We start from the raw sequence: 17,778 nt of genomic DNA, 5'->3' as shown, positions 1-17,778 counted from the left end.
ACCTTTGTCCGAGGACTTCATCACCGCGAACTCTATTCTACGTTCAATAGAAAGCCACCTACCAGCATCAGCGAGATGATCACGACCGCCAACCAGTACGTCGACGCCAAGGAAGCGAAGGTGCATTTTAATGAAGACATAGGCACTAATCACCCACCTCACCGCCACGACGACCGCACCGATGACCGATAGCGCAACGACCACCGCTACAACGACCATAGTTTCCACCAGGATAGCGGACGTGATTGGCCAGATGGATTCAAACCTGGTCAGAATCACCACCGCCGGCCAGACCACATTGTTGCCAACATCAATGAGCCATGCGCCAAGCGTAACTATGATGAGCAGTACAAAAAGATCCTCGATGGCTCGTGCCCCCTGCACAAGAACGGCAAACACAAGATGAAAGACTGCCTTGGTTTGGCTAAGGAGTTCTAGGACAAAAAGTACGACGATGACAATGGTGGGAACGGAGGACGCCAACCACCTGGGGGTAATAACAATGCCTTCTAGGACCATGACAAGGTGGTCACCACCATCTTAGGGGGCCTCGCCTCCAACGAGAGCAGAAGGGAACGTAAGCTCGTCGCCCGACGAGTGCTCGCCGTTGCTTCAGAGGAAACTGCCGCCAACCCTAGCTATCGCCCATGGTCTAAAGTCCCCATCACTTTTAGTAGGGCCGACCAGTGGGCGGACATACCCTACACATGGCGTTTTCCCCTCGTCCTCGATGCAACTATCCAGAAGGTGCTTTTTAGAGAAGTCCTTGTCGACGGTGGGAGCGCTTTGAATCTACTTTTCACTGGGGCCCTAAGGGAGCTCAGCCTCGGGATAGCAGATCTCACGCCCTCAGACTCCTCCTTCTAGGGCATGGTACCTGGTAGGGCATCCAGACCACTTGGGGAGATTTCCCTACAAGTACAGTTTGGAACGTCAACCAACTACCGAGTGGAGCATGTCAACTTTTATGTTGCTGACTTTGACACCGCCTACCATGCCATACTGGGGCGTCCAGCTCTGGCCAAGTTCATGGTTGTTCTGCACTATGCGTACCTAGTGTTGAAGATGCCTTCACCCGTAGGAGTCCTGTCTTTGTGGGCCAACCTCTCTGTTGCCTACGTTTGCGAGACAGAGAGTCTCGCCCTCGCTGAAGCCACCGACCTCTCCATCCAGATGGCCAGCGTGGTCGCTGAGGCCAAGATGGCGTCCGCTGACAACATGGAGATCCCAGAGCCTCCTCGTGCCTCCATCAAGTCTAAGGAATTCAAGGAGATCGGCCTCAGCCTCGATGACCCTTCCAAGATGGTGAAAATCAGGGCTCACCTTGACCCCAAATAGGAAAGCACGCTCATCTCCTTCCTATGTGCCAATGCCGATGTGTTTGCTTGGAAACCTGTAGATATGCCAGGGGTACCACGGGAGAAGATCGAGCACTCCTTAAATGTCTCACCGACCGCTAAACCGATCAAGCAAAAACTTCACTGATTCGCGTCAGACAAAAAGGAGGCCATTAGGGTAGAAATAAAATGGCTCTTAGCTACTGGATTTATAAAAGAAGTGTATCATCCAGATTGTTTAGCTAATCCTGTTCTTGTTAGGAAAAAGAATAAAGAATGGGGAATGTGTGTTGATTATACTGATCTTAACAAACACTACCCTAAAGACCCCTTCGGCCTACCTCGGATAGATGAGGTTGTAGACTCCACCACCGGCTGCGAGTTGCTCTCCTTTCTTGACTGTTACTCCGGCTATCATCAGATCTCCCTCAAGAAAGAAGACCAGGTCAAAACATTGTTCATCATGCCTTTCGGTGCGTACTGCTACACCACTATGTCCTTCAGACTAAAGAACGTTGGAGCAACCTACCAAAGGGCTATCTAGATGTGCCTCGATCAACAGATCGGCCGCAACGTCGAAGCATACATCAATGACGTGGTCGTCAAGACTAAAACCGCCGACAACCTTATCGCCGACCTTGAAGAAACTTTCTCCAACCTGAACAATACCGATGGAAGCTGAACCCTTCAAAGTGCATCTTTGGAGTTCCATCCGGTATCCTGCTGGGCTACATCGTTAGCGCTAGAGGCATCGAACCAAACCCTGACAAGGTCTCTGCCATCACCAACATGAAAACGGCCAACATGTGTCAAGGATATACAGAAGCTTATAGGCTGCATGGCTGCGTTAAGCCATTTTATCTCACGCCTCGGTGAAAAAGGGCTACCTTTCTTCAAGCTCTTTAAGGCCTCCGAGCTTTTTTCTTGGTCAGAGGAGGCAGATACAACTTTCGAGCAGCTTAAGTTGTTTTTAACAAAACCTCCAATCATGATAGCGCCATGACCAGATGAAACTCTACTGATCTACATCGCCGCCACTTCTCACATTGTCAGTATGGCTATTGTCATCGAACGTGAGGAACTGGACACACCTACAAGGTGCAACGTCCGGTCTATTTTATCAGCGAGATCGCCGTGGTCACCGAGTTCCCTCTAGGCAATATTCTCCGCAACAAAGAGGCCAATGGTCATATCATCAAGTGGGCTGTTGAGCTCGGCACTTACTCCATTGACTTTAGAAGCAGACCCACCATTAAGTCACAGGCACTTGCTAATTTCATCGCTGAGTGGACCGAGATCCAAGAACCCATTGCCGCCACTTGCCCTGAGCACTGGTTGATGTACTTCGATGGCGCCCTTAACATCAATGGTGCTAGTGCATGTAACACCCTAGGTGTTTGCCACCAGTTAAGCAATGGGTATGAGCTCAAACATGGCATATTAAGTGATGATGAAGATGTCAAGGTCAAACCTATGGAAATGAGCCCCAACCTAAACTTGGATATTGCACCCTTGCTTTACATATAGGCCCTTTTCAAGATATATGCTTGGCTAGTGTTATTGGAATATCTTCATGTGTCTCACATCAATACCCATCTATATTGATCCATGGTAAAGTTTCGTGAAGTTTGGAATCAAGAGGTCACATGAAATGATGAGTTATGGCCTTGCTTGAATTATTTTATAAAGTGAATGGAATTCTCGATCGTCAACCAAATCTTGCAACCATGCCCAAATGACTCTAGATGAACTCTACAACAAAAGTCATGAAAGGTTCATGTCGAGCAAATGCCAAGAAAATGCTTCAATGGATCACGAAGGGTAATTTAAGCTTTATCGTGACCCTACTTTGGTCTAAGTAGAACTATAGCTTCTGCACCTGTTTTAAAGTTGGACATTAAATAAAAGTTGAAGCTCATGTTATGTAGAAGAAACTTTGTTTTTTGAGTATACCATGGATCAGCTTGGAACCAAGTCTAGCAGTGGCTCAAAGTTGGAAACTGCTGCTGATTTCAGCACTTAGAAATATTCTAAGTCTAGAAATTCATCGACCTCGGCATTGGCGTCTCGTGTTCTCTGAAATTCGCTAAGCATCTCAAGTTGACCCCAAAATAAAAGTTGGAGCTAAGTTCATGGAGAAGATCATGTAAAAAGATGGCACTCGTTGGACCTTGTCTTTACCATCGAATTTTGGAGTTTTTTAATCGCCGTCAATGCATTGACAATGCCACTTTGGAGACTAAATTACCCACTGTTATGTTGCTCAAATGACTAGAGAGCCTTAATGAAAAATGTAGAGCAGGCTGAGGTGAACAAACTTCATTTTTGGCCCAAGGTCTGTTTCGGCCTGGAAGTGGCCCAAATCGGCTCCCCACCTTGCCCTCACCGACGCTCGCCACGTGCTCGATGTTTTGCCTGCGTGGCCGCCATGCACCAGAGCTCACCCTCCATTGCCGACGCGCATCTGAACTCCACGCCATGCGCCACCCTGCTCCCTGTGCCTCCAAATACGAATGCCTAAGCGCCCGAGCGTCACCACGCTCCCTCTCACGCTCACCGAGGCTCTCGCTCGTGCTCTAGCCGCACCAGAGCGGAGCCACCATGGCTGCCACCGCCGAGCTCCCGAGCCGAGCTCGTTGCCGTTGCTGCAGGCCTTCTCCGTCCCAACCGAGCGCGTCATCACCATCTCCAGCTCGAGCCGCCACTCCTGCGCCCCTTTCCTGGCCACCGTGGTCGTCGGAGTGCCCTGCCACCGGTGGTGCTGCGGGCATGGCCACCGGCGCACGTGGCTAGGCCACCACGAGCCGCCTCGTGCCTAGACGAGTTGTCCCATGGATGCACGCGAGGCACTTGGTGCTCCGCCGCCGCCCCATCACCGCCGACGAGCCTCCTCCAGCCAGAAACAGCGAGCTCTCGCGCCTCCTCTGCTGCAATCCACGTCAGGGACTTCGTGCAAGAATTTGAAGAAAGGGAGGGACCTAACTGCATAGTCTATGACTCATATGAATAGTGCCTTTTGGAAATTCATAGTAATTCATAGAAAAATCATAAAATAGAAAAAGAGGACTTTTTGGAATCCTTGTGAAATTCTCTATGCACTAGATCTATAATATGTCAGGTTTTAGTTTAAAGTTTTAGCCGTAAAAATGGATTTGTGCAGTTAGGGTTTGAATGCTAGTCTTATTTGTTTTTTTTATAACTGCAGTTGTTGTGCTAAAATAATTGTGAAATTTTTGTGGAGTGCTACTAAGGTTATTCTTGATGTCTGGTAAAAATTTCAATATTCGAGGCTTGATAGTTTAAGAGTTATAAAAATAACAAATGCCCTGTTTTGATTTGCTCCTATTCTGAATAGGACTGCATGTTTGAATTAATTGGCTTAGTTAAGTTATGAATCATGACTTTTTGATAATACATGAGTTGTATTACTTTTATTAAGCTTTTTAAAAAGCTAAATATCATGATTTTTGGTTAAGTAGATCTTGAGTTATACTCGCTTGAATCTCTCTGGCTGTTTCTGCCCAAACCCAGAGAGGGTTTCCTTGTTCTTATTGTGGGGCCTTTTTAGTAGTAGAATTAGCTTTAGGTGTTTACAACAAAGTTGTTTAGAATTTTCTAAGATTTCTAAAAAGTCTAGAACCATATTTATTGGACATGTATAACTCCATTTATAGCTGTTTAAAGTGGCATGTCAGTTTCTGTCTATGTTTTGGACAGAGATGCAATTATTGGATTAATTGACCCTTCTAACTGTAGAATCATCTTAATATGAGAATATGAAAGTTGTAGGTAACTTCATAATATTTTCAAAAAGTTATGTTTCATGTTTGTTGGAGGTCTAGAACTCCAGTTGTGTTTCTCTGAAGTTTCTATCAGTTTTCTGTACCAATGCTGTTGGGCTGCATTTGCAGTTTTGCTTGTGCAATCATTTTCGTGGTGTAAATGATGTTTACTATGGTTGTAGTGAATACAAAAGTTGTAGAAAATTTCATGATCTTGCTTGTGTTCAAATTGTAAGATCATAGGCCAGATAGTGTAGGAGTTACATGACTTTTAAGTCTTCTATCAGGTTTTGATTGTATTCTGAGCAGATCTGAAAGATGCTAGTGTTTGATCTAGTTAGGATTTGAATGAGTTTTTGGTGATAATAACAAAGTTGTAGATAATTCATGTATATAGCTGATGTTAAAATATGGTGGTATTTGGCCTTGTGGTTTGTGAGTTATGACTGTTTAAAGTTGGGTTTCAGAAATGACTGCTCTCTGTCAATTGTGGACCAGTTTCTGTAAATGAGTATATTTGACTTAGTTAACTTGAGAATCATGCTAATATGATTAAAGATGAATTGTAGAAAATTTCATAAGCTTTCCAGAATGTCTTGTTGCATGGCTATTGGATTTGTATAACTCTAGTTATGATCCTAACATGAAGCTGTTGTTTCCAGTCCAGAAATAGACATATGCTAGTTGTGGTTGTTTACTCCATGTGTTGCTAAGTTTGGCTTATGCCCTTGTTGATGGTCAAGTTATGATACTTGTGACCTTGTTAAACTTGTGTCATGCTTGATGTGCTTGCTCTCTATGGTTAGTTGTGTGATGTTAGTTAAATAGCTTTTGGTGTCTATGTCTTGCATAATCTTGTATTGGTCTTGAATGCTTATGTGAGGCATCTTGTGTTACCATTCATCACATTCATACACATGCATCTTGCATCTCATTTAGGTACGCTAGATGAACCACGTGAAGGATGTGATGTGGTGCCGAACTCGAAGATTGGGTTTGGTGGATCTATCCCGAAGATAGAAGGACTAAGCAAGTGCTAGGACCGGAGATGTCACCAAGTCGGTGCAAGCTAACTGAACTAACTTGTGTCGGATCCCAGGCAAGCACCAGAGCATTCTAAGTCTCCCAGTATTTTACAAATGATTACTTAAGTTCTTATGATTGATGCATTAGGTTATAAGAGTTGAATGGAACCACTTGATGCATATAAATTCCTTATCCAGAGATATACACTATTAACCCTGTGTAGGTCCAGAATCGAACATATGCTTAGCCATGCTTAGACCGGTAGAAGTCGGGTGATTTCCTATCACCTGCGAGAGATAGGTGGAAACCAGAGCACGGTTGGCTATATTTGCTATCATGGAAAAGAACCATGGGGTAAAAGTAAATCAAGGCCAGGTGGAGTCTATGTGTAGGTTGACTCATGTGATTCCGTCTGTGTTGATTAAGGACCGTACCGTTGTTGGCGCTTCTAACAAGATTGAACGCATGCCTATCACTTAGCTGGCCGGATAACTCATTCCGACTGCGAAGCCGAGTAGCTCAACTCAGGCCAGGACCTGTTTTGTTGTGCGCTCCTTGCATGGGGTGATCAGACTGAGCCCAAGGGCAGGCTAGGCCTGAACGTCCTGGCATCTGGTGTCCCAGATTGTGCGGTGCAGTACAGACCCACGAAATGTGTACCTGAGTTGTACCAAATGTGACCTAAGGTGACCGTTGATCTGGTCTACCTGGGTTTGTGTTAGGAATAAATTCCCAGCTGGTTGAAATCGATTCGAATCGCCGTCTCTCTCGGATAGTGAGAAACTTGGCTAGTCCCAACATCGTAGTAACTAGATTATGGAATGTGATGGTTCAGATAAACATGGAATTACTATACCTGCTATGGTTACTATTGTATGCTCTAAAAAGATATACCACATGTTTGGTACAGGATAGTTGCTAATCTAGAGATGGATAGTTCTAATTAACTTGATGACAGAATTATAATTGTATAATTGGGTTAATCGCTTTTTATGCAAAATGTTGTCAAGCTACCTCTACTTATAAAGCCTTGCATACTCCTTGGAGTTAATTTTATTTCTGGTTTATGATGGGTAAGTCTAGCTGAGTACATTCGAGTACTCAGGGTTTATCCCACCATGTTGCAGGTGAGGTTTTGGCCTGCTGAAGATGGTGGCTAACCACCGGTGGGCTCGGTGACTCTATGTTATATCTCATCTATATGCTTTTATCTGAGGATGTCACTTATGCTAGCAATGTATTTGGAACATATATTAATGTAATCGTTTGAAAGTTATGTTGTTTTCACTAATCAGTTTTGAAATCCAAACTTGTACTATTATTTATGAACCTATTTGTAATATTATCTCTGCTGCAACTCTGCGTATATGATGTGTATTTGCTTAATCACGCGATCTTGGTTGTGATGTTGATTTACCGAGGTCCTGCGTGACACTCGGCGAACTACCGGATTTATACAAGTGAGAGTATGCACGTGTCAACGTGTTAAGCGGGGACAGCCGTACTTGATCTTGTATAAATTGGGCGGTTCTATCAGTGTGGGCATTCTGTTCATCACGCCAACCAAGGATAAACTCTGATATGTTCTTCACATACATTTTCTAGTCTCCAACAATGCCATGGAATACGAAGCATGTCTCCATGGTCTCCGTATAGCTGTCGAGCTCAGCGTCAAATGCCTCAAGGTGTATGGGGATTTCGCGCTAGTTATCAACCAGCTCAATAAATATTGGTCCTGTTCCAGTGAGAAAATGGACGCATACTGTGCTGAAATCAGGAAGCTCGAAGGGAAGTTCTATGGTATCGAGTACCACCACGTGGTACGAGATCAAAACCAACCAGCCGACCAGCTCTCAAAGATAGGATCTTCTCGCGTCGTGGTTTCATTGGGGGTTTTTGTTCAAGACCTCCTAGCACCATCCATTAAAGAAGAGAAGGAAGTTGAAGAAGTACCCCCTGCCGAGCAGTTGGTACTTACGGTACCTGTGTCGGTCGCCGATTGGAGGGAGCAGTTCATCAAATACCTCACCAGCGATGAAGTACCCACCGACAAGATCAAAATCGAATGTCTAATTCATCGAAGTAAGCATTATGTACTGGTGGATGGTAACCTGATGAGGAAAAGTGCCAAGGAAGGGATACTGCAGAAGTGCATCATCCAAGATGACGGGTTGAAGCTACTTTCTAAAATTCACTCTGGTTCCTGTGGCAATCACGTGGCATCGAGAACTCTGGTCGGTAAAGCTTTCCAAGCAGGTTTTTATTGGCCCACAGCCATCTCCGATGCAGAAGATCTCGTTCGACGATGTGAGGGTTGCCAGTTTTTTGCCAAGCAAATACATGTACCGGCACAAGAACTACAAACCATTCCAGCTTCCTGGGCATTTGCATGCTGGGGACTAGATATGATCAGGCCTTTCAAGCCAGCGCCAGGAGGTTTTCGGTATGTGTACGTCGCCATTGATAAGTTCTCCAAGTGGATTGAGTACAAACCACTCGTCTCAGCTACTGCAAAGAAAGCAGTCGAGCTCTTTGAAGATATCATACACAGATTCAGTATCCCGAACAGCATCATCACCGACCTCGGGACCACTTTTACCGGCCATCATTTTTGCGACTTCTATGAAGACTGGTGCATCTCCGTTAAATACATTTCTGTTGCTCATCCTAGACCTAATGGCCAGGTCGAGCGGGCTAATGGTATGATCCTTGATGCCCTCAAAAAAGACTCTATAAGAAAGAAGAAAAGCATCCGAGCAGATGGCTCAAAGAACTACCAGCTGTGGTCTGGGGACTGCGCACTCAAGCTAATCGCAGTACCAGCGTATCTCCATATTTTTTGGTCTACGGCTCAGAGGCCATACTTCCAGCAAATATTTTCTTCCGAGCACCTAGAGTAGAAAGTTATGATGAAGAGCATGCCTCAGCTGTTCGGACAGAAGACATTGATCGAGCTGAGGAAGAACGTCTGATCACTTGTGTTCACATAGCCAAGTACCTCAAAGGTTTGTGGAGGTATTACAACTGCAACGTCAAAGGTCGTTCACTCGCGATCGGCGATCTCGTCTTACGTAGGAAACAAAAAACCGAAGGGCTTCACAAGCTGTCTTTCCCCTGGAAGGGCCCTTACGTCGTTAAAGGTGTTACTCGACCAGGGTCTTATCACTTATGTTCCTAACTCCTAGCATATCGAGCACCTTATACGTTTCTATCCCTGAAACAATATAGATATGTATTCTTTACTTTCTGATTAATAAAGTTCTGGTCTCCATAATTTTCCTCCACTTTTTCCTCCATTATAAGTTTCACTTACGGTTGACGGGCTATACGCCACTCCATGACGATCTCCAATACGCTTGCCAAGCGCGCCAAAAATCACCGAACACGTTAACTCCAAAAATCGTCGAACACGTTAACTCCAAAAATCGCCGAACACGATTTCTCCAAAAATCACTGAACACGATTTCTCCAAATCGCCGAACACGATTTCTCCAAAAATCGCCGAACACGATTTCTCTAAAAATCGCCAAACACGTTTTCTCCAAATCGCCGAACACGATTTCTCCAAAAATTGCCGAACATGATTTCTCCAAATCGCCGAACACGATTTCTCCAAAAATCGCCAAACACGATTTCTCCAAATCGCCAAACACGATTTCTCCAAAAATCACCGATTATGTTTTCTCCGGATCACATAAATTTTTCTCCTAAAAACGACGACAATTTTGCGCTCCAAATCTCATAACATAGCTCGCCAATCGTCGAGGAGCACACGTTTTCTTTTCCGTTTTCTATGGAGAAGACCCAGTCTCCAATTCCTTCCTACACGTGCCTGGGGCTCCGCGCCCTGCGTTATGGTTGGTCGGCTGCGGTTCCTTGGTCATGCCTGTTCATCCTACACGTGTCAGGGTCTCTGCGCTCAATGTTATGGACTATGGGCTAGTCAAGGCCTAGATTTTAGACATGAACTAACTGCTCGGACGCTACTTTGACTACTTTTTCTCGCCAAGTTACTCAAATTGGCCGCTGGGCAGCATGTGTTTTGCTCTGATCCTTAAGGAGAACACCAAGGCTCTAATATCCCCCTACACATGCTATGGGCTCCGTGCTCTGTGTATTGGGCGGTAGGCTATGGTTCTTTGGTAACGCTTGTTTTTCCAACACGTGCATGGGCTCCGCGCTCTGCGTTACGGATTACAGGCTAGCTAAGGCATAGAGTTTAGTGAAAACTAACTGCTTGGGCACTATTTATATTATGCATAATTGCATCGGGTTGTTAATACAATGATTCTTCATCATCAAATAAAGCAAGTGGTACAAGTAATAATATCCGTGCAGTTTGTTAAGCTTTGCCAACACCTTCTATTGCGCCAAATAGGTCTATATCACCGATAAGCATTTTTGTTGCATCTTCAACATCATCCTCCAGCTACTGGGTTTCCACGTCGCTCAGCCCGTCGGCGAATCCGCCCCCTATCGACTGGATATCGACAGTCGGGTAGTGGGACCGAACCACCGCAAGGGCATGAGTAGCGGCGGTCATAACGGCATCGCGGTTGAAGTTTTTGAAATTCTCCCACGCTGCCTTGCATCTCTGGATGATGGTATCAGACCCTTACTGCCTGCCATCAGGACAAGGTGCTGGCTCCATATCGATGCAGTCGAGTAATAGTTTTATTGCTGCGGTTACAGTGTTGAAGTTGTCTTTTTGGACCTTGGCTTCCTGCACCAGCACATCAAACTGTGCCTTGGCTTTATGGCGGTAATCTACAAGCATTACAATGGTTCGTCATGCCAGAAAAGTACTACAACATTACTTCCGATTAGGGGGTATCTACCTTTCAGTTCTTCGGCCAGTTTATTTGCTCGCTCTGACTCTTACGCTTTATCTTGTCGGGATTTGCTCGATGGTCTGGCATAGCTGGCTGAGTTCTGCATCTTGCTCTGCAAGCAAAATAGTTATCAAAAAAATGGATGGCCGACTGTTGCAAAGTACATTCGCTGATAAAGCTTATCGGATTTCTGCTTGGATACATTCTTGAACTGTTTACACTTCTGATTGAGCTGCTTGGATTTACTTCTGAGCTCTCCGGTTTTCTTGCCCAATTGCCCGGACATATTTTTTAGCTCCTCGAATACAATCGCTAGTTGTTCGGATTTCTTCTTTAGCTGCTCGGATGCAACCGTTAGTTGCTCGGATAGAACCCCATTCTGATGTTCCAGGTCCCACGAGTTAGACTCCGCAAGGTCCCGCTCATGCTGGGCCCTCTTAATACTCTTTTCTGAAAGATTTAATGCCTCCCGAAGTTTCTTGTTCTCCTCGGTGAGGGGTTCCATCCTCTTCATTAGTTGGTGCCGTTGCTCGGCTGTTTGAGCTATCCCTGTGGATGAACAATGCTAGTGATAAACTTTGGTCTCCAACAACATATATCAGTATTTTAGGCGCGCTACTCACCTCGATTTGAGTCATTACTCCAGCAACAGTGGATTTCAACCTCTTTATCTCCCTGGTGGTGTTTTCTTCCTCGACAACTACTACCTCTTCCCTGTGTTTTTGGAGAATCCAGACGGACTAGGGTTTAGGTGTGGCACGCTCGATCTCCACAACCTTGTCCTCCTCTGTTGTCGCTCGAGGCACCACTGGGGGACTCTGTGGTCGGACAGTTGCTCTGACCACTCTAGACGTCGCTACGGGTGGTGCAAGTTGCTCCTCGACCATTGATGGAGTTGCCTCCTTAGCCTCCGGCGCATCAACAATAGCTATAGCTTCTGCTTCCAAAGTAGCGACGTTTTCAGTTGTAGCCTTGGTCGCTATCACCAACGCGCCTGTCGTGTGCGCCAATGATTCACTGTCGCCAGGACCGCTGGCAGCGGCGGCTGACCCATCCTCTGTTTGTCGAACACTCGGGAACTCCTAGATGGGAGCTGTCGGCATTGTCCCTACTAAGGGTTCGGGCCTCGGTGTTGCCCTATGTAATGTCGGCCTGTCAGTACCCAAAAGAAGTCAAGGAACAATATTATTACTCCAAGACAAAGATACTTACGGTTTGGTCTTCCGATTCAATTTCTTGAACCGGTGATGCCTGCCTGATCCCCCAGGCGCTGCTGCTTGGTCTGCCTGATGGGAGAGTTCCTGCTCTTCTACAGCAGGCTGCTATTCTGCTTGGTGCCCCATAGCTTCCTCTATGTGTTGTTCTGCGGTTATTCCCCCTTATTGCTTAGGGACTCTGGTCGTCTGCACCGCCAGGACTTTCGTCGTTGCCTACGCATGACTCTCCCTTGCTTGCTGCTTGGGGACTTCAGCACCCTTCGATGGCTCCTTCATGCTCGGTGGATGCGCTGTCTGGTTTTCATCGTCGTCAAACCACTCCAGCACTATGGTCCTTCACGGTCGAGCGGTTTAGTCATCACCAAGCGAGATGCCACCCAATTTGTGTGCAATGGAGCCTACGGTTTTTCTCCTTTTTTGGACTGACTCATCTACTGCTAGTCTTTTCCCACAGATCTTCTCTGATACCGGGGATGGATTATCCGATGAGGTGCTCAGCTCCTCCTCTTCGGGCTAAAGCGGCCACCGGATGTCTACTCCTTTTGGCCAATTGGCTCTCGGCACGCTTGAAAAGTATATTGCCCTATCCTGTGAATGGATCTTTACATAAGTAAGTCAGCCCTTTGCTCGGCAATTGATGCCTGATTAGTGCAAAATGAAATGGTTACCTGAGGAGGCAGATTGGTGCAGTTGAAGGCCTTCGTTCCTTATGGCCAGCTGAATGAGATGTTGGTAGTGAATAGGTCCATGGCCCGATCTATTACTTCTTTCTTCGATAGCCGGTCTGTGCTTTCTCGTGTATCTTCGTTGTCACCTTTATAATCGAACGCCGGGTGGGCCCTCTCTTTGTAGGGCTGGATGCGATGCACTATGAAGCTAGCTGCAACTAGTTCACCTCTAAGCTCCATGCCCTTAATCAAGTCAAGAAGTTCCATTACTTGCTCCATGTCAGCACTGTTGGGTCTCTCCGACCAGCTACTATGGTTCACCGGGATGTGGTGGACGTCGCATCGGATTATTGGGTGACTTTGTTTGATGTAGAACCATCTGGCGTTCCAACCTTTTAGGGAGGTGTTTAGCGGTACGTTGATGTATTCGCTGGCCATCCCATCCCTGAGCTGTAGGTACACGCCGCCGACCACCTTAGAACCGTTGCCCCCTTTCTTCTTTAGACAGAACAGGTGCCTGAAGAGGTTGAAGTGTGGAAGAACACCAAGAAACGCCGTGCAGAAATGGATAAAGATCGACACGTGCAGTATGATGTTGGGGTGTAGATTGCAGAGGCTAATCGCCCAAAACTCCATAAGATCCCTCAGAAAGGGGTGGACAGGAAACCCTAATCCTCGCTAGAAATAATCTTCAAATACTACAACCTCATAAGTATGAGGTGTTGGAAAGGGCTCACCACTAGCCGACTGCCATCCGATAGTGAGGTGGTCTAGGAGAATGCCTGCCACCACCATTCTATTGAGGTCCGCCACCCCCATCTTCGACAGCACCCACTCCTCGTCGCGGCTGGCTCCGGTGGCCGCCTTCCTCGGCTTTGCGGCTCCTTTTTTTGGTGCCATTCTCTCTGGTTTGGTCCTAGATTGGAGGCAAGTGCTCGCGTTGGTACGGAATGTGGAGCGCAGGGATTGAGAAGGAAGGAAATAGGGTAGAGTGGCAGAGGTAGATGGCGAGGTATGCAGCGGCGCAGTTATAAAGCACTTTCCCCATCTTTCTTTGCATCTGAGGGTTTTTGGGAAACCATTCATGCAATTAGCGCTACTTCAACTTCTCCAACGTGGTTTAATGGGCCGCAACTTGGGCCCACGTCACTCATTTATTGCCACCAAATAATCACCGATTTCTCTGCAATTTAATGAGGCTCAGTAACCGTTACTGTACAGCCAATACTACGATTTTTTCTCCACAATTTGATTTATCCGATAGCTTTGCCTGAAACACGGGGACTGGCTGTCTGCTCGGTTGGTTTTCGTTATTTCTTTGTTTCTAACCCTGGCACCATGTGACTACGTCACCTAGTGTCAGGCTCGGGGACTAAGTGGGCACACTTCACCTTGTGGTGAATGTGTTTGTTTTTCATCTCGAGGCTACGCTTGGGGACTGGCTACCTGCTTGGCCAGTTTACTACTTTCTGACCCTGGCACCACATGACTATGTCACCTACTATTAGGCTTGGGGACTAAGTGGGCACACTTCACCTTACGGTGAATGTGTTTGTTTTTTCTAAAAGACTTCGAGCCTCTAAAAGCTAAAAAAGGTTATCTTTTCCATTGTGGTTGGACTCTAAGTGGGCACACTTAGTTTTACTGCGTAGAAATTTTCAATTCTGGACTTGAGCTCCTTACACCCTTATGTCAAGCTATGCTTGGAACATACTGCTCAGCGATGTTGCACGCTGCTCGGTAGCTGCTCACAACTGCTCGGCGATTCATTATGGTGGTTAGACCATGATTTGTACAGCTCGATTTTGGTTCGCACCTGCTCGGAAAAGCTTAAGACGGTGTTGCACAATGGGTACAAGGCGCTCGGGGACTAGCTGTGGGGGGTACGACCCCAGATACCTATGACAGACCACATGGGCTATGCCTCTAGGGGCGGCCCAGCCCATAAGAAGAAGCCTTGCGGAGCACGATTCTGCTCGGCGCCTCCCGCAAGACATGGGGAGGATATCCTGAAGATGTTATGAGATCTGTTAGGATACGTATGATCCCATGATTCTTGTAATCTGTTATTACTTTCCGGTTATCTCTCATATCTAACCGATTTGTAACCCTGCCCCCCAGACTATATAAGGTAGGTAGGGACCCCCTACAAAATCACGACAAATCATATGATAGCTAATACAAAACCAACAGACCACGGGAGTAAGGTATTACGTCATACTGATGGCCTAAACCTGTATAACTCGTGTGTTTCTGTTGCCTTCTTGTTCTTGATTACATGCTTCTCTGTCAATCAATCTACCTTCGTGGGGTACCCCTCGGAGGACTGCTGATGATATTCTGTCGATAGGGTATGATCACATTTAGGATCGATAGCTGTACTATTAAGAGGGATGAAACTCATATTGAAATGCGGTTATCAACGTGCCACTAGATACTCTAACTCATTGCATATGCATTTAGGATCTAGTGGAGTGCTAACATCCTTGAAAATGTTTGTGAAAATATGCTAACACATGTGCACAAGGTGATACACTTGGTGGTTGGCACATTTGAGCAAGGGTGAAGAAGATAGAGTTGAAAAGGAGTTAATTATGCTGGTCATGTAGTGACCGGACATTGGTCTCGGATGGACCGGTGCGTCCGGCCAGTGGCTCCTAAAGACGCGCAGCATCGGTCTTCGACCAGACACTAGCGTTAATGTGACTAGACACTGGTTGGCTGCGTTCGGTCACACTAAAGTGGTAGCACACTGAGAGGCAGTGAGTGACCAGACGCTAGATGTGTCCGATTAGGGATCGGATGCGTCCGATCACACGTGGAAGCTTACTAGAAATGATCGAACGCTGGTGCTGGAGCATCTAGTCAGTTTGTGCAGAGCGTATGGTCAACACTTGACCGTTGAGATGATGAACAACGTCTGAAGACGATGACACATGGCAAGCATCGAGTGACCGGACACTAAGATCCAGCATCCGGTTGATCTGACTGGAGCATCCGGTCACCCCGAGCAGTGCCCAGTGAAGGGGTACAATGGCTCTATTTCATGGGGGGCTTCTATTTAAGCCCCATGGCTGGCTCAAGCTCACCCTCTTGGCCATTTGCATTGACATAGCAACCTTGTGAGCTTAGCCAAAGCCCTCCCACTCATCTCCATTATTGATTCATCATCTTTGTGAGATTGGGAGAGAATCCAAGTGCATTGTTTGAGTGATTGTATCTAGAGGCACTTGGTATTCGTGTTTCACTATGGGATTCGCTTGTTGCTCTTGGTGGTTGCCACCACCTAGACAACTTGGAGCAGCGGAGGAGGATTGGCATGAGTTGGTGATTGTTTGTGGCCATCTTCAGTGATTGTGAGGGGATTTGTACCTTCCCCGGTGGAGCGCCAAAAGGTAACCCTAGTAGATTGCTCATGTCATTGAGTTACCTCACTTGTGGGTAGATTCTTGCGGTGTCCAAATTATGTGGACGAGGTTCGTGCAACACCTCTTTGCCGCTGAACCACCAAGTGTTGGTTGACACAATGGGGACGTAGCATGTTGGCAAGCACGTGAACCTCAGGAGAAAATTGGTTGTCTCTTGCCCCTTGGTATTCTCCCGGTGATTGATTTAATATTCATCTTGTGATTGGTTCACTCCTCTACATGGTGGTATAATCACCCTACTCACTTATTTATATTCTTGCAAACTAGTTATAGCAAGCTCTTTAGTGTAATTAGAATTGAGAGCTAGTTGCTTTGTTGTTTTAAGTTCATCTAGTGGAGCTCTTTAGTTTAGTAAGTGTGAGAGCTCTTAGTGAGTAGTGACCTAGAAAATTGTGTGTCTAGAGATGATAGCAACTAGAATTGTTGGATAGGTGGCTTGCAACCCTTGTAGAGCTAGAGCAAGTTTGCATTTCGCTATTTGTTATACTAATCAAATTGCTCTAGTTGATTTGTAGATTTTTAAATAGGCTATTCACCCCCTCTAGCCATATTAGGACCTTTCAAGTGGTATCAAAGCCATGGTCACCATTTGATTGAAGGCTTAACAACCTCGGTGTCAAATTATGGCTCAAGTTGTGTTCAACCATGTGAGGGGCAAACCACTGTTCTTTGATGGCACATGCTTTGATTATTGGAAGAGAAAGATGAGGATGTATCTTGGTTCAATCAATTGTCAAGTATGGGAGGTAACCGAGAATGACTATGCTATCATTGATCCCAACAATCCCACCAGCCAAGACAAAACCAACAAGCAATGCAATACAATGGTTCTCAATACCATATACAATGCTATTGATTCCAAGGTGTTTGAGCAAATAAAGGATTGTGAAAGAGCTAATAAGGTGTGGAGGAGATTGGAGGAAACATACAAGGGCACACCGGCGGTGAAAAGTGCCAAGTTGTATATCCTCAAGGATAAGTTGACAAGCTTCAAGATGAAGGATGATGAGAGCATTCCAGAGATGTTCCATCGGTTGCAAGTAATTGTCAATGACTTGAAGGCTTTGGGAGAGAAGATCAAGGATGATGACGTTTCTCATCGGTTCTTAATGTGCCTACCTCCAAGATTTGAGATGTTGAGATTGCTTATCATAAGAGGAGGATTAAAGGAGATTACCCCTAACCAAGTACTATGTGATGTTATGACACAAGAGACATACCGTGTGGAAAGGGAAGGGTTTGACAAGGATGACAAGAAGGAAGACAAAGACAAGAAGAAGAAGAGTGTAGCATTCAAGGCTAGGTCATCATCCAAGAACAAGGGCAAGTCCAAGAAAGAATCAAGTGATGATGGTGATCTTAGTGATATTGATGATGAAGCCATGGCTCTCTTTGTGCGCAAGTTGGGCAAATTCATGAAGAACAAGGGGTATGGTGCAAGAAAGAGAAAAGATCACACCAAAAGCAAATAATATGTGAGAAGATGCT

The 17,778-nt window shown here is 46.0% G+C and overlaps 1 protein-coding gene across 1 annotated transcript; it reads left to right on the top strand.

The window, feature by feature from the left end:
* The first annotated feature begins 870 nt into the window (after positions 1-870).
* LOC136491929 (uncharacterized) lies at positions 871-1,338 on the top strand. Its single transcript, XM_066488126.1, has one exon. The coding sequence runs from the start codon at positions 871-873 to the stop codon at positions 1,336-1,338; it is 468 nt and encodes a 155-aa protein (XP_066344223.1).
* Positions 1,339-17,778: the final 16,440 nt, after the last annotated feature.

This window comes from Miscanthus floridulus, chromosome 11, assembly GCF_019320115.1.
Source record: "Miscanthus floridulus cultivar M001 chromosome 11, ASM1932011v1, whole genome shotgun sequence".
Taxonomy (NCBI): Eukaryota; Viridiplantae; Streptophyta; class Magnoliopsida; order Poales; family Poaceae; genus Miscanthus; species Miscanthus floridulus.
Note: the sequence above shows the minus strand (reverse complement) of the source record. Positions and strands in the feature narration are given on the sequence as shown.